This window comes from Elephantulus edwardii, unplaced genomic scaffold, assembly GCF_000299155.1.
Source record: "Elephantulus edwardii isolate Elephantulus edwardi_28Jun2011 unplaced genomic scaffold, EleEdw1.0 scaffold00533, whole genome shotgun sequence".
Classification (NCBI taxonomy): domain Eukaryota; kingdom Metazoa; phylum Chordata; class Mammalia; order Macroscelidea; family Macroscelididae; genus Elephantulus; species Elephantulus edwardii.
This window is the reverse complement of record NW_006400283.1, coordinates 34,506-57,165: the sequence shown is the minus strand read 5'-3', so window position 1 is coordinate 57,165 and position 22,660 is coordinate 34,506. Positions and strand designations below refer to the sequence as shown.

Genomic DNA, 22,660 nt, shown 5'->3' with positions numbered 1-22,660 from the left:
GCCACTCAGCTGATAATTGAAGGGACCAAGGAGCCACTGCTGCTGCAGCCAGAGGAATGGGGGGGGGGGCGGTAAGTGGAAGTTACTGCTGCGCCACCAAGTTCACACCAGAGACTTTGGGACCTAACTAAAATTTATGTTATCTAAATGAAGTTTTAGAATTTTATTTTAAAACATCATCATAGCAAAGAAGGTAATGTCACTGGCCTGGAGATTCACACATTAATATGAATGGTAGTGCCTAGAAAGGCTATATCCCTTTAAGAGAGAGAAGCCAATGCCAACCTGGTCTAATAATAATGGAGGGGGGGATGTTTACAAAGGAACACTGCTGGAGGCCCAACCACAGGATGATGCCATAGGAGGAAGGTCACATTTAGGGCAGGTAAAACAAAAGGAATATAGCCTTTCTGAAAGTAGAAAATCTAATTCTAAGATACCAAAGTACAGTCTAATACTACTTCCGAACTGTCAAGGGAACTGTTAGGTTCGAACAGAGGGGGCTGAGGAGAAGAATGAAGAATTCAAATGCCAATAAGAAGAGTGAGTGGCCTTGCTCACGCCCCACCCCCACCATGAGGCTCCTAAAGCCAGATCCTGTTGTTTATAAAAACTTCCAGGCATTCTAGCCTCCATTCCAGGTATCTCAATCTTCAAGTCCAGACATTTTGAACTCCCATGGGAATCCATATCTGTCCTCCCTGAACTCTTATTTGTGCATATCCAAAATTCGTAGATCTGCATAAAGAGTTTACCCACGAAGCGTCAGACATTTCTTTCCAGGCTATGATCATGTCCGGGGTTGTCTGCCTGTCTTCAGCCTCTCTCTATATCTGAGACTGTTGGTTTCCAGGGGACACCCTGAAATTTTGATCGCCTCACTCACAAATCTGAGCACTATGAGTAGCCAAATGTCTTGGTCTGCCTTCTCTCAAATCTTTCAAACTTAAGTCTGCCTAAAGATCTCCACCCCAAGAGACTGATCTTTTTCTGTAATCATGCATGGTCGAAATATCAACTAGTTAATGACTCTCAATGGTCTGAGAATTGGACTTTTGATTTCAACATCCTTTGAGACCTTGACAATTTTTGCAAGAAATCTCAGTGGTGGTCAGAGATGCCATATATCCAAGCTTTCATCTTCTGCTTGTGCTCCCATCCCTCCCTCGGCAAGGCCTGCCAGCCTATGTAGGTCCTTTTAGCACAAACCCCCTTGCCAGTTAAATTTTCAGATACCAAATCCTCTCCTCCCGTTGCTCATTCACAAGGTTCATTTCCCTCCTCTCTGCAAGATTCTATCTTTACAGATCCTGTGAAATTTCTGTCACAATCCTCTCCTCTCCCCTACCCAGTGTCCTCTATGGAACCTGCCATGGATTCCTGCCAAGCTGAATCCCTTTGTTCTCTAATTGCTCCACCCGTTTCTACTCTAACTAATCCAGAGTTGGCCATTTCTACCCCACCTCTTACATCACCTGTTGCCAGGCATAATCCCTTTGTTCTCTACTTGTTCTGCCTCCTTCTACTCTGACCAATCCAGACTCTGTCACCCTTCCTCTAGTCCTTATCTACACCCAGTCCCATCGGACTGAGTCCCTCCTCTATCCTCTTTGGGAAGTGGCAGGGGCTGAGAGCCCAATTCTCATCCATACACTTTTCTCTCTAACAGACCTTTCCCAAATTGAAAAAAACAACAACAACAAAAAACAAAAAACAAAAAAACCCAACCCAAACAAACCATTTAGGATCATTTTCAAAAGACCCCATAACCTCATAACGGCTTTGCCGGCTGCATGCTGTTCTCCCACATCTCCCCCTGTGAGGTGCGCATCCTCATGCTCCTCTATTCGTCCAAGAAGATCTTCATGGGCCTCATCCCCTATGACCAGAGCGGCTTCATCAATGACATCCGGCAGGTCATCACCACCTGCAAGCAGTGGGCCCCCGAGGTGTCAATGCAGGGCCCCTGCAGATGGTCAGCAATAAATTCCTGGCATGGAGCGGGGTCCTGGAGTGGCAGGAGCTCAGGCCTGAGCCCAACATCCGCTCCAAGAGGTGGCTGCCATCCCACATCTACATGAACCAGGGCGAGATCCTGAGGACCGAGCAGTGGCCCAGGAGGCTTTTCATGCAGCTCATACTGCAGCAGTTGCTGACCACGCTGGTGCCACTGTTCCGGAGCTCACGGCTGGTGCAGTTCCACTTCACCAAGGACGTGGAGATGCTCAAGAGCCTGTGCCGGGTCATGGACAACGGCTTTGCCGGCTGCGTGCACTTCTCCTCCAAGGCAAAGTGCGCGAGTGAGGTGCCCGTGCTCATGCTCCTCTACTCCTCGGAGAAGAATATCTTCATCGGCCTCATCCCCCACGACCAGAGCAGCTTCGTCAATGGCATCCGCTGCGTCATGGCCAACCAGCAGCACGTCCTGCAGAGCAACCTGGAGCCGGAGCAGCAGCAGCGTGGGATGGAGAGTTAGTGGCCTCGTGGGCCAGGTCTCCAGGAGCCGAGGACGAGGTCCCTGTCCAATCAGGACGCCTGGGACCTGCAGTCGCCCGGTGAGACAGAGGACGGCGTGCTGAGAGCCCCCACGAATGAGCCGTACGTTCAAATAAAGTCCTTAAAAAATATTAAAGAGTTTAGATACCTGACTCAGACCTATGGTCTCATCTGGTGTGACCTTTTTGTTGTACTATCTATCCTCTACTCTGACACCAGATAAAAAGAGTGTATTCTCACTTCCACCTAGCAGCATGCAGAACAAGTGCATTTAACAGCTAGCACCATGCAATTTGGCCCCCAAGCTGTCTCCTGGAAAGAGCCAAATTTGACATATCAAATTAATACAGCAGCAGGAAGAGACAGTCAAGCCCATGGTGATCATATGATTCAGTGCCTATTGACTGGCCTACAAGTCATTTCCCCTAAGGCTGTCAATTTTGACAAACTCAGGGAAATTACCCAAACTAGAGATGAGCACCCAGCCATTTTCCTTAATTGTCTCACCGAATACCTGACACAGTATACTTGCTTAGATCCTACCTCTCCAGCAGGAGCCACAGTCCTAGCTACTCATTTTATCACTCATTCAACTTTTGATATCAAGAATAAACTTAAAAAGTCTGAGGATGGCCCCCAAACACCCATACAAGACCTGGTAAATATAGCTTTTAAGGTTTGCAATGCCTGAAAGGAATAGGCAGAAGCTGATAGGGAGACTTGTGTCCTACAGAAAGCAAATTTGCAAACCCAGGTTTTGCTTGCTGCCTTATGGCCAGCAGCAATGAAAGATCAGAAAACACCTGCTCTTTCAAAAAGCCAGTTACCTCCTGGTTCATGCTTCAAATATGGCAAAGAGGGCCATTGGGCTAGCTGTTGCCATAACGCTTGCTTTCCAACACAGCCTTGCTCCATCTATGGGACAATGGGTCATTGGAAGCTTGACTGCTCTTCAGCATCTAACCATGGTAGGATAGCCCCTCTACCAGACCCAGTCCCTATCCCGACTGAACTTCCGGGCCTAACTACTGAAGACTGAAGTTGCCCAGAGTTGACGACCCACATCATCCTTGCTGAGCCAAGGTTAATCCTTCAGGTAGTGGGTAAACCAGTTTCCTTCCTGGTTGACATGGGGCCTACGTTTTCAGCATTCCCTTCCTTCTCAGATTTTTTCTTCCCAGGTTTAAGTAATGGGGATTGACAGCCTCCCTTCCAAGCCTCTTACCACTCAACCTCTCCTCATCACTCACAAAAAAAATGAGTACTCACCCATTTTTTTCTAATTATCCCTACATGGCCAACTCCATTGTTAGGTAGGGACCTCCTGTCTAAACTTGGGCCTGTGTTTCACTAGGAGTCAAGAGAACCTAGTTCACCTGACCAGCTTCTAGTTCTATGCTTCTTATTGTTCCTACCTTCTGAGCCCTGCCCTATATTACCTTCACCATCTGATGTGGTCAACCCTGTTGTATGAGATACTTCCACCCCATCTGGAGCCTCTTACCACCAACCTGTTCTCATCACTCTGAAGGACACCTCCTCTTTTCCCGTTAGACCTCCAACTCCTTATCTCTGCACAACACTGCAGAGGCATAAAATCTATAATTACCCACTTGCTTTCTAGTAAGCTCCTTATCCTCATAAACTCTCCATGTAACACCCCAATCCTGCCAGTTAAAAAAAAAACTGATAAATCCTTCCATCTAGTCCAAGATTTACAGCTAGTTAATGCAGCAGTTGTTCTTATCAACCCAGTTGTTCCAAATTCCTATATCTTATTATCAAATATGCCTTCATCCACTACCCATTTCGCTGTTCTGGACCTTAATGATGTCTTCCTCAATATTCTGTTATATTCCAACTGCTATAATAATTTTGCATTTACTTGGGAAGTCTCTGACACAAACACTACATTACAGCTAGCCTGGACCATGCTCCCACATGGTTTCCACATTTTACCTCATCTCTTTAGACAAGCATTGGCCAAAGATCTTCTAGACTACCCCTTACCCTCTAGTGTTCTCCTGCAATATGACAATTGCCTCTTATTATGTAGTCCATCATACCAGCTTTCACAAACTCACACTGCTTAACTTCTCAATTTACTGGCCTCCAACAGATACAGGGTATCCCCCTCTGAGGCCCAACTGTCTCTCCCACAATTGCATATCTTGGCCTCCAGTTAACTCCCACCACCAGAAGTCAATTGGCATAGAGCCATTGAAAGCCTCAAGCCACCTCAAACCACTGATCAAATCCTCTCCTTTATTGGCTTTATTGGTTTTCTTAGACACTTGATTCCCAATTTTTCTTTACTTGCAAAGTCCCTTTATGATGCAGCAAAACTACCCCACAAAGTCCCCTAGATTCACTCTAAATAGTTAGAGGGGCATTTCTCACACTCCAATACCTCCTTTTACAGTCCCCACCCCTTATTTACTGGATTCCTCTAAATCCTTCCCCTGATGAAAAACAAGGTATTGCTGTCAGAGTTTTAGCTCAGCTCCTTGGATCCACCTTTCCCCTATTGCATACCTATCTAAGCAGCCCAATATCATGACACAGGGGCGGCAACCTTGCTTATGAGCCTTAGGAGCTACAGCTCTTCTCACTAAAGAAGCACTTAAACTTATCTTGAGAAGACCCCTGCAGATCTTCCCAAGCCATAGACTTTGAGATCTACTCTCACATCGTTTGCTATCTTTACTTCCTCCTGGGCAGATATTAAAAACTCCTTGAAAACCCCAATATTGGCCTGCCCCAATCACCATCCCTCAATCCAGCCACTCTATTACCAGTAAACACCTTAATCTTTTTTGTCCATAGTTTTCCTGAAGTTCTTGAAGATATGGGCTCTTTACTTCCCTCTCTATCTGACCAACCCATTCCAAATCCAGGCCATACTCTCTTTGTAGATGGCAGCTCTTGTATGACCTCTGAAGGTTACAGTCAGGCAGCCTATGCTATAGTCTCCATAAGCAAGGTGTGGGAAGTAGCAAAACTTCCCAAGGGCATAGACTCACAAGAAGCCAAGCTTATTGTCCCAACGAGAGCCATACATCTAGCTAGAGGCCTGACTGTCAACATTGACACTGATTCTAAATATAACTTTTTAATCACTCATTGCCATGCTGCTATCTGACACGTTCAAGGTTCACCTATAGTTAATAGTAAGCTGATTATTCTTGTTAAAAAAGCTCTTTAACTGCCAGGCATGTCACTATAATTCACTGCAAAGGGCATCAGCCACATTCTCCCCTCATCACCAAGGAAAACAACAAAGCAGACTATATAGCAAAATCTATAGACTTGCAACCACCACCACCACAAGTGGCACCCTTACTGGTTTTCACCATTCCAGATATCCATCTAAGATACCCTATGGAAGAAAAGCAGTCTTTCCTCCAGAATGGAGTCTGCCTGATTCCCAGTGGATGGATCATGGTAAATGGCAAAGCAGCTTTGTCTCAAGAACAAGAAGCAGATATTGCAACACAGGTGAATCAATCTTACATATAGGAGCCAAAGTTTTTTGAAAATTCGTCCGACCTTTGTTTCATTCCCCTTCTTTGACCTGGACTATTGAATCAGTGCAAGACAGATGTCTTACTTGTAAACTAGTAAATACTCAGGGAAACATTCAGCCCATACCCCCAACACATCAACTCTGAGGCCACATGCCTGGACAGGATTGGCAGATTGACTTCACACACATGATGACACACATGAAATATAACTATATAGATATATAACTATAGTAGATACCTTTTCTGGATGGCTTGAAGCATTATCCACCTGGCAAGAAATAGCAAATGAGGTCACTGAGGCTCTACTCTAGCATATCATCCCCAGGTTTGGCTTCCCTACTTCTATACAATCAGACAATGTTCCTAGCTTCATTTCCAGAGTCACCCAGCAGGTATCCTCTAGTTTAGGTATCTGCTGAAAGCTGCACAGACCATATTGTCCTCAGTCTTCTGGAAAAATAGAGTACATGAACAGACTCTCTTTAATTCCTATCTTACTAAACTGACTATCAACTTACACAGATCTTGGGTTGACTTACTTCCTATTGCCTTAATCCATATCTGAGCAACACCTTGCTCATCGTCCTTCCTTTCAAACTAATGTACGACCATTTCTGATGAACTATAACTTACCCACTGAACCCCCTCTTTTAGCATTGTACCTTCCATATCTCTCCCTCCTCAGACAATTACTCTGGGAATATGCAGACTATTGCATACCCAAACCCTTGTCTGAAAGTCTAGACCAAACCACTGAAGTCACTCCAGGAGATGCCATTCTTATCAAGCAGTGTGTGCCCAAACCTCTCTAATCATGCTAGGATGTATCTATACAGTAATCTTAACTATCCCAACAGTGGTTAAGGTCATAGGTAACCCCCGTTGGCATCACCTCTCCACCTGTCTCAGGTCAAACATGCACCTCTCACTGAGTGAGTTTCCTATACCTCTCAAATGACAGGTTCCACAACTCTTTGTTTCACTCAGCACCCAAGACTTAGGTAATTCTTACATATGAAGGTTTAAATAAGAGAAACTCTCATGCAGCTGTCTACTCCAGCCACATACCTCCTTCATTATTTAGGTTCCCCCATACTCCTCCCTGCGTGTATTAGTGTGTGCTTCTCCCTTTCCACTCACATGAACATCTGAGTGTGCATGCACCCTACATGTATCTGCTCATGTTGTTTTTGGCATTTGAATTCTTCATTCTCCCCCTCAGCATACCTGTCCGGACCTAACATCCCAGCCTCTTTAGTGATAAAAAAGGGTGACATATCTTCCTTCAAGGTACTTCCTGATGATCAGGGGCAAAGATCTGGGGCTCAGAGGCTATACTGAATCAGACTGGGATCAGTAGCCAGGGGGGAATATGGCTGTAACAGCAGCTGGTTCACCATTAAGTTGGTCATTTGTTTTATCCTGTGATCTAAGAATTTTAAGGGGCACGGAGCAATTAGTAACAATATGCTGCATGGAAAGAACTGAGGGAAAGAACTGCTTAAAAGAAATATATGATTGGGTATTATTTGTATGATAACAGTCTAGAGTAAGAGCTGCTTAGTAGTAGAGTGGACTGGGGCGGGGGTGAGAAATTTAACCATGAAAAAAATGTTGCTGGTTTTTGTTTGTTTTTTTGTTTTTTTCAAAGAGAAAAACTAACTGGAGGGGAGAGCAGGGAAGAAAATGTGCAACAATGAAATGAGTGGAAATCCAAGCCCTCTATAAATTTCAATTAAGGAAAGGCCATTTAAGTCTCAAAAAAATTTGTTTACTATACTGCAAAGATATAAAGATGTCCTGGGATAATTTGTATTATCTTTTCTATCTTTCATATTCAGAGCTAAAGTCTATTTTTTATTATTGCTAGAAGATTTTATCCAAAGCAATTTATTAGAAAGAGCATACTTACTCTACATGAATGCAGTTGGATTTTAGTAATAAATAAGCTATGCTAATAAATATATTTTCTTCTGTAGTCACTAATAGTTCTATTTTACTTATCCGTGTTAATATCAGATTGTCTTAATAAAGTAGATATGTAATAAATCTCAATACCTGGTATTATGAGGTAAAATTTTGTGTTTTCAAGTTTTGATTGATCCTAGATCCTTTATATTACCATCTAAATTTTAGGCTAATTTTGACTGAAATGATAATAAATCTATAATTTATTCTGAGAGAATTATTTTCTTAACAAGATTGAGTTATCCATTTGTAATATTTATTTTTGTCTATGATTTTTCTCATCCTATTTTAATAGTTTTTATACAAGTGTCATACACATGTTCTTAAATCCTTATGTATAAATATTTGATCCTTTATAGTACAATGATGAGTGGTATAATTTTATTAATTGCATTTTCTTGATGTTATTGGCATGAAGAAAAACTGTTAGTATATATTCATTCCTTGTATCTAACAAGCTTGTAATATTTATTACAACTGTTATCATTGTTTTGTGTTTTTGAATCAACTATGATTCATAGCAACCTTATGTATAATAGTTCTGATCCTTGAATTATTCTGAGCCAACCTCACTGTCTCTGATACACCTAATTTCAAACCGTAGTTATTGTACCAATCCATCTCATCTGGCTCTTCCTCTTTACCCTGTCCTGTCTCTATGCTCTTCTGAATGCTTTATGGAAACGATCAAATTATCTACAGAAAATTATTTTTAATCTTTCTGCTTTTTAAAATGTTTTCGTTGCTTTTGTCTTATTTCCTTGGCTAAGACTACGAGTATAAGGTTAATCAAAATGGGGTGATAGATGACTCTTCCTAGTCTCTTTCCCAACTTCGGTGAGAAAGTTTTTCAAAATTTCTCCATCATGTCATATTATGTATGAACAATTTTAGTCAATGTGAGGGAATTTACATTAATTTCAAGATTGTTTAGGGATTTTATCCTGAAAATTCATTAACAAAATTTATTTTGACCTATTGGCATACTCTCACAATTGGTATATTTTATGTTGTTAATATGTTGAATTAGTGTGTGTGTGTGTGTGTGTGTGTGTGTGTGTGTGTATTTGGTACTTTAGTAAAATGAAGTTAAATAAGGTTAATAAAACAAAGAATATTTTAAGATTATGTACAAATAAATGTACATGAGACTTAAGCAATAATCTCCCTTTCTTGTAATTCTATTGTCAAGGATCAGTATCATGATTATGATGGCCTTTAAAATTGAGTTGAGAATTAGTCCCTCTTTTTCTATATTTTGGAAAAAGTTTGTATAATCTTTTTGTTATTTTTTTCCCATTAATCACTCACAAATAAAGCATGTTGGACTGTAGATTTCTCCATGGTGAACTTTTTAATTAAAGACTTAATTTCTTTACTCTTAAAACAAACCATCAGAAACTTTTCATTGGGTTTTGGAGGAGGAAAATTTTTAAGGGAGAACACTGAACATGTACTCCATTTGAGCTACTGGTTTCTGAATCACCAACTTTTCTATTAATAGTGCAACATTTACTACTCTTCTTTTGTCATATATTTTAAGTGGTAGTTTTCGAAGAAAACTCTTTTTATACCCTTTAGTTTTAATATTTATCTCTACTGTTTTTTTTTAAAAAATTCTTCCATCTTCCTAATGGCCTCTCTGATCATTTGTAGGATTTAAAAAAAAATACGTCAATTCTTTTATTCATTTTATTAATCCTGTAATTGTTTTAAATCATGATTTTCTGAATTTTGTCATTTTAACTCACCATACTTATACTAAGATTTTGAGTTGGAAAATTGCTGTGCTGATTATTAACTTTTCTAGTCTTTAAAATATATATTTATCTCATTTTCAGAATGTAAATCTCAAGATCGAAAGAGCTCCCAGTATTCTTGTCCAGATTACTGGGTTACTTATCAAAACAGATGCTATTATTTCTCTAAAGAAGAGAAAGAATGGAATTCAAGTAACAACTACTGTTCTACTCTCAATTCTACTCTAACTTCAATTGACATGAAAGAAGAGATGGTAACTAATATACAGCGCTATATCAATTAATTTAATTTAGGAAATCTTCTGCTAGAAGAATGGAAATATTCAAATGTCATTACAGTTTTTCAGACTTTTAAAATATATCTAATTATGTATGTAATATATTGGAGTTGCTCAGAAAATACCATAGAAGATAGTGGAAAATTTTAGGAATATTTGGTTTGGAGTGCGTGAGGGTTGAATGAATTGATGGATTTGATCACTGTCCTTACATTTCAAGGAGTACAAAAGCAAGAAATTTTTGCAACTTGGAAACTCTTTAAAAGGCAGTATTTCATGAAAAGATAATTGTCTCAGAGGACTCTTCATTTTATTTTCTTGGAAGACATCCTCTTGGTCTTACACTGAGTTTCTAGTAAAATCTATATTAGTGCACTTCCTGCCTGTAATGCAACAGTGCACTACTAGAAAGTTTTTATGTCAAAGCCACTGTTTGTTTTTATTTGATTAAAAGTTTAAACAAACATACAGTCACTTATTTCCCAGTAGAATCAATTGTGGAACATTTGTGGGCTAGTGAATAAAGATCACCAACCAATTTGATTACCAAACAATTCAAAGGCAGGTAATTCAAATCCACCAGCTGTTCTGCTGTAGAAAGATGGGCTCTCTCTTCCTATGCAATTTACAAGTTCTGAAAAACCACTAAAAAGGTCAGCTATGTGTCAGATCTAACTTGAAGACACATATGAACAACAGCTTCTTAGAACCTGTGAACTGCAGGCACTCACTGGGTTGTATGAAACACTGACAGGTAAAATTGTGAAATTTATTTTGTTCAAGGGCTTTTTGAGGCACTACAAATGCAATTCTGATTACTGGATTGGACTGACAATGAAAAAAGATCAAACTGGAAAATGGGTAAATGGAACTATATTTAACAACTGGTGAGTATCTTCTTTCTGTGAAAATCCAGATAATGCTAAAATTTTCTAGAGCTTATGAATTAGATGATTATTTCAACTGTTCAGTATTAGAGTACATGTTGGAAAGATGGAGTAAACAAATACTGTGCTATTTATTGATATTAATCAAGGATTAACTTAAACCCCTCAAAAACAAAATCCCAGAAAATCACCTCAGAGAATTTCCAAGGGTATAATCTTCCTGGTGTCTCTCTGGAGACTAAGGTGTGTCTGATACAGGCCATGGTCTTTGCAATCACTTGTCATGCATCAGAGAGTTGGACAATGACCAAGGAGGATAGAAGGAGAATTGATGCCTTTGAGCTGTGGTGCTAGAGAAGAGTATTGAGAATACCATGGACTGCTAGGAAAACAAACAGATTTGTCATGGAAAGGGTTAAACCGGGTGGCTCCTTGGAGGCAAGATTTCTGAGGCTCCACCTAACATACTTTGGACATGTTGTGAGGAGAGACCAGTCCTTAGAGAAGGACATCATGCTTGGGAAGGTGGAGGGACAGCGCAGGAGACGAAGGCCCTCTATGAGGTGGATTGATTCAGTGACTGGCATAATTGGGATGGGAGTGTTAGAGACAGTGCAATTGGCACAGGACAGAGCAGAGTTTAGGGCTGTGGTACATAGGGTCGCTATGAGTCACAAGCGACTCGCCGGCAAATAACAACAACAACAACAACATAATCTTCATAGTACCAAACTGCCACCTCTTTCTGTCATAAAACAGTTGAAAGGTTTGTAAAGGAAACCTTTAAGTTAGAAGCCAACTGTTGTAGCCACGGTACCACCAGAGGTTAAAATCATCATATGATGAAGGAGGAAAATCTTCTGAAGATTTTGAAAATAAATATATGCAGTTCATATACTCAGTGCACAATAATATTAAAATTTTGCTTTATTTCTTTCTTCCCCAAATCTATATCTATTTTTCTAGCTTCATCTTTAATATTTTACCTATTCAAATGGCATCATTCACATATAGAAAGTCGTGGTATGTATGGCCTAGTCTGTAGAGAGTTACGCTGCTAATCTAAAGGCGGTGCCTCATTGGCAATTCAAATCCTTCATTAATCCCTTTTTCTCCCTTCCCAATTTCTAAAACAATAATTTATACAGTCTTAATTTATTCCAGTAGAATCATAGAAGGGAAAGGAGAAGAGAGTCACAAAAGAATTTTCCTCAAGAGTTTGTGTTGTAATTTCATTGTTGTTGTTAGGTGCCATCTTTAAGCACAATTCATAGCTACTCTATGAACAACAGAACTGGGCACTGTCTTATCCTGTGCCATCCTCATCATCTTTGAAACATTTGAGCCTATTGCTATTGTCACTGTGTCAATCCATCTTATTGGAGTCTTCCTCTTTTTAGTTGATCCTCCATCTTTTTAAGCAGGTTTGTTTTTCCTTTCCAAGGGATGATAGCTGCTTCTAGCAACATGCTCAAAGTATGAGAGATGAAGCTTTGCCATCTTCACTTTTTTTCTCTTGTGTATCTTTTATTATTATTATTAATGTCAGATGAATCTTGGCTGAAATCAGAGAGTACCAGAGGAATATCTATCTGTGTTTCATTGACTATGCAAAGGCATTTGACTGTGTGGATCACCACGAACTGTGGCTAACTCTGAGAAGAATGGGAATCCCAGAACACTTGATTGTGCCTATACTTGGACAAGAAACAGCTGTTAGAGCATAGCAAGGAAACACTGCATGGTTCAAAATTGGGAAGGGTGTGCACAGAAGATGTGTCCTATTTCCATATCTTTTCAATCTATATGTGGAACAGATTATCTGGGAAGCTGCGCTTGATGAGGAGAAATGTGGCATCAGGATTGGAGGTAGACTCATCAATAATCTGTGTTACGTAGATGAAACAACTTTGCTTGCTGCAAGTGAAGAGGGCCTGAAGCTTTGCTGCAGACAGTCAAGGACTGCAGCCTTCAATATGGATTGAAGTTCAGTATCAAGAAAAGAAAGATTCTCACCATTGGGCAAATAGGCAGCATCATGATAGATGGTGAAGAGACTGAGATTGTTAACAGCTTCAGTTTGCTTGGCTCTACAATCAACAGATTGGTACCAGTATCCAGGAAATTAAAAGGCAAATTTCATTGGGAAGGTCTGCTGTCAGAGATCTCTCCAAAGTACTGAAGAGCAACGATGTCAGTCTGGAGACTAAGGTGTGCCTGATACAGGCTATGGTCTTTGAAATTACTTGCTATGCATCAGAAACGTGGACAATAACTAGGGATGTTGGAAGGAGAATTGATGCCTTTGAGCTGTGGTGCTGGAGAAGAGTATTGAATATAATATGGATGGCTAGGAAAATAAACAAGTTTGTCCTGGAGAGAGTGAAGTCAGGATGCTCTTTGGAGACAAGGATTCTGAAACTTCATCTGATGTAACTCGGACATGTTGCAAGTCGGGACCAGTCCTTGGAGAGGGACATTGTGCTTGGGAGGGTGAAGGGACAGTGCAGGAGAGGAAGACGCTGGATGAGATGGATTGATTCAGTGACTGGGGTAATGAGGGTAGATGTGTCAGAGACAATAAGATTGGCACAGAATAGAGCAGGGTTTAGGGCTATTGTATATAGGTTCGCTCTGAGTCACAGGCAACTCAATAACACAACAACAACAACATTATAACAAAATATGATATTTACACTGTAGCACATGAAACAATTTGCTCACTCGTATTTTATAAGATCTTTTAATTGTGTTAATAAAAGTATTCAGGGTAAGAGAAGTACTAATTCTGTGTTATTTTATTTTTTTAAAGTGTAAACTATTTATTTATTTATTATTTATTTATCTATTGATTTATTTATTTGTTTATCTAATTATTTATTTTGACTGCCTCTTTGCTGTTGTTAAGTGCCATCAAGTCGAGTACAACTCATAGCGACCCTCTGAACAAAAGTTCTGAACCCTGTTCAGTAATTTTTTGTTGTTTCTCTAATGTTCATTGAGTTTCCAAAGGCATATTGTTTAGGAAGTGGATGTCAATCCTGCTTCCAAATGACTGCCTGTAGATGTAGATTTCTTTTTTAATTGTTAGTACCATGGACTGCTAAGAAAACAAACAGATTCATCCTAGAGAGGGTTAAACTAGGCTGCTCCTTGGAGGCAAGGATTCTGGGGCTTTGTCTGACATACTTTGGACATGTTGTAAGGAGAGACAGGTCTTTAGAGAGGGACATCATGCTGGTTAGAGTAGAGGGACAGCGCAGGAAGGGAAGACCCTCTATGATGTGGATTGATTCAGTGACTGGGGTAATCGGGATGGGTGTGTCAGAGGCAATGCGATTGGCACAGGATAGAGCACGGTTTAGGGCTGTTGTACATAGGGTCGCTATGAGTCGCAAATGACTCCACAGCACATAACAACAACAACAGTGTCGCTGTGATTTGAGTGATGGTTTCAAATAAGTTAGTTCCTCATTCAACTATTCTTACACTTATTGTTCTATTCTAGTAATTTCATTACCCACAAAGCAATCATACTTTCCTCGTCTCCTCCCTGTAATTCTATTGTGATTTTCATTACTAATTCTTTATCTCTCTTTGTCTTTCTTTTCTGTAATGACATTATGCTGGTTGTCCTCTTCTTGGATATTGCTTTCCCCTTCACCTAGCTTAAAATGTCTATTATCTATTTACTAAGTTTTACTCCCATCTCTATACTTTTTCATCCATGATAACTAGTTATCCAAGAATTATTCTGGATGACCTTTCCTTAGCTTTTCATATCAGTGGTTTTATGTTTGTTCTTTTGTGACTGACGTTTCATTTAGTATAATGTCTTCTGGACATATCTATGGTATACAGTATTTGGAAAATATTCTTTTTTTCAGTGCTGAAAAGTACTTTACTGTTAAGTTTCCTGGGGATAAGAAATGTTCGTTTTTATGAACTCATCACTTCACTGATCAATTGCAATTAACTTAATGTCACTGTAACAAACACAAAAACTGGGAGAAAGAAAAAAAAAAAGACCCTTAGGATATCCCAAAAGAAGCAACATATCTATATTATATATAGCTAGGGACAGAGAGAATTTTTAAATTTGAGATTTTAATGACGTTTATAGAGAACTTGGATCTCCATTCATTCATTGTTGCACATTTTGCTCCCTGCCAGATAGAATTTTGTAAAAGGATGTTTTTTGACAAAGTTAGATATCACATTACATCCTAGTATACAATGTTAAATCTTTTGTTACAGGTTTCCTGTGGAAGGGAGTAAAAGAGGATGTGCTTATCTCGGTGATGATGGTGTGGCAGCAGCGACATGCTATACAGAAAGAAAATGGATTTGCAAGAAAAATATGCTCAATTTAAATTGATGGTTCTACTATTTCGAAAATGTATTGAGGATGTCTTCTATACACAATTTATGTTAGCATAATCTGAATACAAATGTTCATTAATAAAGGATGAAAACTATTTAAGTCCATGATATTATACAACCTTTAAAATAATAAGAAGTTTTTACAAGATCTAAGGATTTTAAAAAACACACAAGAGACTAAAAAAATATATTATTTCATCATATCTGTTGTAAATTAACATAAAAAATTATAGGTAAAAACATGGACTCACATTCGATCAAATATATGAGAAGTAACTAATTAGAATATTGCTATTATTAAGGGCTCTTCTTACGCTAAGATCAAGATAAAGACAATAGCAGAAGAGAAATTGGTATATAATTTACATTTTAAAGTCTTACTCTTGAAAGATAAATATTTAGAATTTAATAATCAAAACATTTTGTTGATTACTCCACAATACTTTTAAAAAATCCTAATATTGGCAAATCCATTTGAAAATGCTATTACAGGACTCTGAGTAAATGTTCTTTTCTTTGGTGGCAGCACAGCTGTTTTCTTTAGCTGGTCCTTTTATGAAAAATCTGTAGAAGAGAGGAAAGATGTATTGATCATTGAAGTTAATGATGCCCATTTGTGTTATTTAGAATAACACTGTCCATTATATTGAAAAAAGAATATTAAGTGAACTGACTTTAAGAATTGCACACACAAACTGACCAATGTAAACTCTAAAGATATAATTTTAATATTTAAACTATAAAATAAGTTAAATAAAATAATAAAGTAATTTATGAAATGCTGAAGTGTTGGTAATTTATTCTGTGAGTTACTTTAAATTCTGTAAAATGTCAAGAAAGGAACATGAAAGAAGAACACATGGTATTAAAAATTTCAAAATTGCTAAAAGGCAAGTAAGTGCTGAATTTTCATACTAAAGAATATTTTACCACTTAAATTATATGTTCATTTTGTATTGAGTGTATTGTTAGAAGTAGCCTAGATTATAATGTTAAAACTAGTGTTGAGATGAGGAAAAAAAAATTGTAACTTCAACTTGTAATGTTCAGTCACACAATTCTACCTTGCTAACTGTATGGCCTTCATATTATCTAGATTGAGACTATTAACAGTTTCTGCTTGCTTTGTTCCACAATCAACACTCTCGTTACCAGCATCCAGTAAGCAGAAAGATAAATTGCATTGGGAAAATCTGCTGCCAGAGACCTTGTCAGAGTATTGAAAAGCAATGACGTCAGTGTGGAGACTAAGGTGCACCCGATCCAGACCATTGTCTTCATAATTACATGTTATGCATCAGACAGCTGGACAATGATGAAGGATGATAGAAGAAGAATTGATATCTTTGAATTGTGATGCTGGAGAAGATTATTGAATATATTTTGGACTGCTAAGAGAACAAATAGATTTGTCCTGGAGAGGGTAAAGCCAGGGTGCTCCTTACAGGCAAGGATTTTGAAGATCTTTCTGAAATACTGTGGGCATGCTGGAAGAAGTGATCAGTCCTTGGAGAAGGACTTTATGCTTGGGAGAGTGGAGGGAGAATGCAAGAAAGGAAGACCCTAAGGGACCTCAGGTGGCCTAGCGGCAAGAAGCTGCACTGCATTTCCAGAGGTACGTGGTTCAAATCCACTAGATGCTCTGCTGGAGAAGGAGGGACAATCTCCTCCTGTACCAGTCAGATCCAATTTGATCCAAAATAATAAAAATAAAAGAAAAGAAAAAAGAAAGGAAGACTCCAGATGAGATGGATTGACCCAGTTAATGGGCGTAGGTGTGTCAGAGACAATGAAGTTGGATTAAGATAGAGCAGGGTTCAGGGCTGTTATACATATGTGAGCTATGAGTCACAAGCAACTGTTATACACAGGTGAGTTATGAGTCACAAGTCAACAAAACATAGTAACAACAACAATAAGATCTTGAGTCAACTTGGATTCCAACAACATACCATGAACCACAAAGAGAACAAACATGTCTATCTTGGAGAGGGTGAAACCAAGTTTCTCGTTTGAGCTAGGATTTTGAAACTCTGTTTCACATACTTTGGGCACATGGTCAAGAGATACTGGTCCTTGGAGAGGGACATCATGCTTGGAAAGGTGTAAGAACAGCTAAGAAGAGGAAGCACCTAGATGAGATGGATCAACACAATAACTAGGGTAATGGGAGTGGCTGTGTAGGAGTCGATGAGATTAGCTCAGGACAGGGCAGGCTTCAAAGCTGTTTGTTGTACATAGGGTCGTGCAGGCAATGCAATAACACCTAACAACAGCAATGAGATCTTGAGTCAACTTCGATTTCTTATCACAGTAGACAGTAAGCAATCCTAAGTATCAAAATAAACATAATGGGTTGTTGTTGTTGTTGTTGTTAGGTGCCGTCGAGTCGCCTGCGACTCATAGCGACTCTATGTACAACAGCCCTAAATTCCGCTCTGTCCTGTGCCAATCAATCGCACTGTCTCTGACACTCCCATCCCAATTATCCCAATCACTGAATCAATCCACCTATTAGAGGGCCTTCCTCTCCTGCACTGTCCCTCCACCCTCCCAAACATGATAAAATAATGTTGTTGTTGTTGTTGTTGTTGTTGTTGTTGTTGTGTACCAGAGAGTCAGAACCAACCCACTGGTGACCCTCTGGTTGTTTTCAGAGACAGTTAATGGCAGGGGAGTAGATTGCCCATCCTAATGTATTCATTTCCTGTTACTGCTGTAATAAACTACAACCTAGTGCCTAAAACCCCCATAGATTTATCATCTGAGAGTTAAATGAGAATCAAAATGAGTCTCATTTATTTATTCACTGTTGCACATTTTCCACTCTCCTTTCCCTCCTCCAACCTACCCCACAATGCACCTCTTGTTCCAGATTGTTCTCATACATATAATGTAGAATCATATATTCCTTTCACACAGTTCTTCCTCTCATCTGTTCTAATGCAGTGTTCATTATCTATCCACTCTTTTCCCGTTTTCTCTCCAACCTCCCCCCCAATAAAAATGAGTCTTATAAGGCTGTAATCAAGATACAGAGAACCACGTTTCTTCTAAAGATAGTAAGCAAGGATGCTTTCCCTTTCATTTTCCAGCTTCTAGAGGAAATGGCTTTTCTTGTATACATTTTGATTTCTAATTCTCCCTTTGCAGAAGAGTATTTCTTTGGGCTTCCTCTTCTGCCCTGATCTTATAAGGAAGAGCCCTTGCAATGAAATTAAGCAGCTCATTGTCATGGAGTCTGAAGATATTCATAGCTGACTCTTGCCTGGTTTTCTGAAACCTTAAATCACACTGGAGGAGAGTGCCCATCTTTTTCAGAACATGTCATTAATTTAAGTAGCACATAGAACAAGGTGCTCTGGTGGCTTAAGTGCAAAATCCAGAACTCACTCTTTGAATCCACCAGCTAGCTTCTCTGAGCAAAGAAAGATAGACAACCTCCTCCTGTGTCATTTACTGTCTCTGAAAACCTGCTGAAGGGTCAGTTGAGTGGATTCCAGCTATGAGATGTATAACAACTACAAGTAACCTAAGGATCTTGAGGTAGGGATATTATCCTGGAGTATCTAAGTGAGTACTCTAGCGGTATAATCTGTAGGGAGTTTGCACTGCTAATCCAAAAACTGAGACTCCCTGGCAATTTGAATCCATTGACATCTCTGGAGAAAGTTGTGCAGTCTCCTCCCATGGGATTTACTGCCTCTGGAGGGTAAGCTATGAGTCTGTTCTGACTCCCTGACATACAACCACAACAACTTTTTCAATAAATAATGACAGATAAAGTAAACATTGGTAATTTAAAAAATAAAATACTACATTTATCAAGTCCAAGTTCCCATTTTAAGTGTGAATAAAATTTCAATAATGAAAATATTACTATTCTTTCAAATACTTTCTTCCTTAAAAATCAAAACAAGATGCGCCATTTATTGAAGTTTCTTCAGTTGCTGCCAAGCAACACATGGCAGTTGCATGTGTATCAGAACAGAACTCTGCTCCTTTGGGTTTCCAACGGTTACTTTTTCTGAAATAGATCACCAGGCATTTCTTTCAAAGTGCCACCTGATAACTTTGAACCTCCAACTTTTCAGTTAAGTGCTCAAATTAATTAATTCACTCTTTGTATCATTCAAAGATTCTTTCATTGAACCAATTAACATTTAATTACTTTTAATTATGTTTAAAATTATTTTAGGTTTGAATGTGGTGAAGGTAAAGATGTTTTAAGAAGTGAAATACTATAAAGTGTAGATAATCTGATCTGATTGCCTTTAGGACTCACGGTTTTGTATCTAATGGAGAACCATCAACCCAGGTCCATGTCTTCGTCAGAGAGGTAAAATTAAGTCCAATCCACACATAATTTGACTGTTTCATATTCTTTTGTATAAAAGCCTTAAAAGGAGTGAATAATTAAACTAGTAATATATTTTAATAGCTCAAATACATATAAGTATATTTTAATAATTCAAATACATATAAATATATTTTAGTATATTTTAATAATTTAAATACATCAAGATGGTAGAATTTTAATGAAAACTAGCATTCTTCTCTGGAATTCTTATATTAATCTGTTCATATCGTATTATCGTATTCAGAAACAAAATAATTATAAATTTAAATGTATATAGACACATACACACATGCAAACTTGCAAGATGAATATAATATTCAGAATCAAGTCTAATATATAGTATAAAATTTAAAGGGGTCGTAACTTTAAAATCAAGATAAGTGATCATTTAAACAAGGATTAGGAGAAATTTGGGGAAAATTTTTTTAACTACAAAAAGCCTTATCAGAATACTAAACCACATACCATTTCAAGTTGGCCTTGTATTATTAGTAGGTGAGATTTTCTGCTTAAGCAGTATGCATAACTGTCATTCCAACTTTTCAATTCATTAGAGAACCAGTAGCATTTTTTTTATATTTTAGCCATTCTGATGAGCATAAACCTATAAGGAATTAGACAATGGAGGGAAGAAAAGTCCTGTTATTTAATAAAGCTACAATATATATCTATCTACCTTGTGATTTATGCATGTAATAAGCCTGTGATCCAAAATAAGAAAGTATCGATAAGTAAGCAATACAGTATATCACATTTCTGTATGTGGTAAAGGCAGTAATACAAATCAGTGAACTGGAAAATGATAATACAATAAGTAATTATAAAACAAGTCTTTGTGGATATTCATTTCATATCATGAAACTAAATAAATGCTAAAGAGAGCTTGGAGCAAGACCCTGTTGAGAGTGAAAAGCTGGTGACAAGACCCTGGTGGCAAGACCCTGAGGAAGAAACTATGCCAAAATGTGACCGGAAACTTCTTGCATTTGTGCTTCCAGTTAAAGATTTTGCTGATCTTGCCAAATGCTTGAAGGAGAAGACGACTTATAACTCCTCTGAGGTTAACCTTGCTGGATGATTTGGATTTGATTGCTGAACTGAAACCAGAGCCTAGACTAATTGAGAATTTTTGCCTTGGGACTGTTGAGCTAAAACCTGGATTTGCATTGGATGATATTCTTTGCCTCCTCCACTCTCCAACTTACTCCCCTAATAAACCCCATTCTCAGTACCACAACTAAGAGTCAACAACGAATGAATGAACCTCTTATGACTGGTTTGGCTGTAGAAACACTATGGAGATGAGCTACAGCCTTTTTATCTGTTTTCTGCTCTGAGGCGGTGAGGGGCTGGGGTATTTTCACTCTCTCTGCCCCTTTCAGAGAGATGCTTAGGCCCTTACATCCCATTTGCAGCTCTTTAGACAGGGTTGAAAGAATAGTGTTAAGTATTTTAAAATTAAGCTATGTAATGAGTGAAATGTTTTTAGGTCTTGGTTTTTTTTCAATTCTGTATGATAGGAAATTCTGAGCTTTAACTTTAAAGCCATTGGTAAATGACATTTTTTCCCATTTTATGTTTCAGGAAATAATAAGAGACAACTAAAATAGTTATTTATATACTTCCTTATAATTCTGATTAATTTTCCATAAACATAGGAATTTTATTTTAAACTTTATTTGGGCAAAGGCTATTTATTATGTTCTTGTCTACATCTCTAATCCCTAATACAAAATGAAGTTAAAAGTATATCTGTCATGAATTGGGTACAAAGTAGATACAAATATAATCGTTATTGGTTAAGTTGATGTTTTTAATTTTTTTCTTTTCTGTACAGTAGAGTTTGGAAAAGTCTATAGGATTAAACCTGATGTAAATCAAAGGCGGAAAGAGGCATGTTTGACCTGTTATTCTTGTAAACATAGTGATCTCTGCCCATTAATACCTCTATTTCTTCTTGATTCATTGCTCACTGTCAGGTTTCCAAATTCCTCTTGATGAGTGATGTTTGAAACACTTTCTTTTTGGCATATTTGCAATACACCCTGAGAAACTTAAAAACAAGATTACTTAACATTAGGTAAATAACTACTCAGTGTGGTATCTCAGAAATAAATTCTTTGGGATGATTCTGATGATATGAGTCAGAAAGAATTGAAAGAATAGATATGAAATTGTGAACTTTTTAAAAAATTTCCACATCTACTTACTGGAAAAGAACTTAAATGTTTAGGAATAATTAATTTCATAATCACATTTCTGTTTAAAATTTACTTTCTACCAGCTATTTTCTAAGAACTGGAGGTAAATAACAGAAGCAAGTAAAGATTCTGCTTTGAGCAGCATTCTTTTACATAATTTATTAAATTATTCTTTACATAATTTATTAAAGTTTTGTTGAAACTTCTGAGCTTGTATTTAGCTCATCGTATTGTGATAATTTATTGCCTATATGGCCCACTCCAACATACAAGTCTTCATAATTATCTTTTTTAATATAGGGGATTTGTGATTATTTTGCTCTTGGAAATGGACAAAAGTAAAGCAAACACATTCCTAAAGAAAAAAGTGTAAACCAAAAAAATAACCAAATCCTAGCTATTCACAAATATTTACTTTCCAAATATTTTCATTTATGGGTGTGCACTTGCATGTGTGCACACATACAGGTATCCTCATTATCTTCATTATCACTTCCCTCAAGAATTAACATAAAGTTTTTAATATATTACTGTTGTTGTTGTTATGTAACGTCGAGTAGTTTCCAACTCATAGCGACCCTATGCACATCAGCCTTAAACCTTGCTCTATCCTGCGCCAACCGCACTGCCTCTGAAACATCCACTCCTATTACCCCACTCAGCGAATCAATCCATCTCATAGAGGGTCTTTCCCTCCTGCGCAGTCCCTCCACCCTCCCAAGCATGATGTCCCTCTCCAAGGACCCGTCCCTCCTGGCAACATGTCCAAAGTATGTCAGACAAAGCCCCAGAATCCTTGC

General features: G+C 38.3%; 2 protein-coding genes and 1 pseudogene across 2 annotated transcripts in view; 2 read left to right on the top strand and 1 right to left on the bottom strand.

Moving 5' to 3' along the window:
- The first annotated feature begins 1,781 nt into the window (after positions 1–1,781).
- LOC102846119 lies at positions 1,782–2,476 on the top strand (annotated as a pseudogene).
- Positions 2,477–2,782: 306 nt separating this feature from the next.
- LOC102845709 (killer cell lectin-like receptor 5-like) lies at positions 2,783–15,294 on the top strand. Its single transcript, XM_006903195.1, has 5 exons — positions 2,783–3,154; positions 4,919–4,973; positions 9,833–10,005; positions 10,813–10,916; positions 15,174–15,294. Exons 1-5 carry the CDS (start codon positions 2,783–2,785, stop codon positions 15,292–15,294), a joined length of 825 nt encoding a protein of 274 aa, XP_006903257.1.
- A 460-nt stretch (positions 15,295–15,754) lies between these two features.
- LOC102845307 (killer cell lectin-like receptor subfamily F member 1-like) overlaps positions 15,755–22,660 on the bottom strand; it is a 17,222-nt gene continuing 10,316 nt past the window's right edge. The window contains 4 exon segments of the mRNA XM_006903194.1: positions 15,755–15,863; positions 19,585–19,697; positions 20,125–20,231; positions 20,234–20,263. Of these exon segments, the coding sequence (XP_006903256.1) occupies positions 15,755–15,863; positions 19,585–19,697; positions 20,125–20,231; positions 20,234–20,263 (359 nt within the window).

What these genes read in the sequence shown, in the direction of transcription:
- LOC102845709 (XM_006903195.1), top strand. Translation starts at nt 2,783, where the DNA reads ATGCAATTTGGCCCCCAAGCTGTCTCCTGGAAAGAGCCAAATTTGACA. An exon ending in TTCCCCTGATGAAAAACAAG is followed by an intron (nt 4,974 to 9,832) that starts GTATTGCTGTCA and finishes TCTCATTTTCAG; the next exon opens with AATGTAAATCTCAAGATCGA. An exon ending in TTGACATGAAAGAAGAGATG is followed by an intron (nt 10,006 to 10,812) that starts GTAACTAATATA and finishes ATTTTGTTCAAG; the next exon opens with GGCTTTTTGAGGCACTACAA.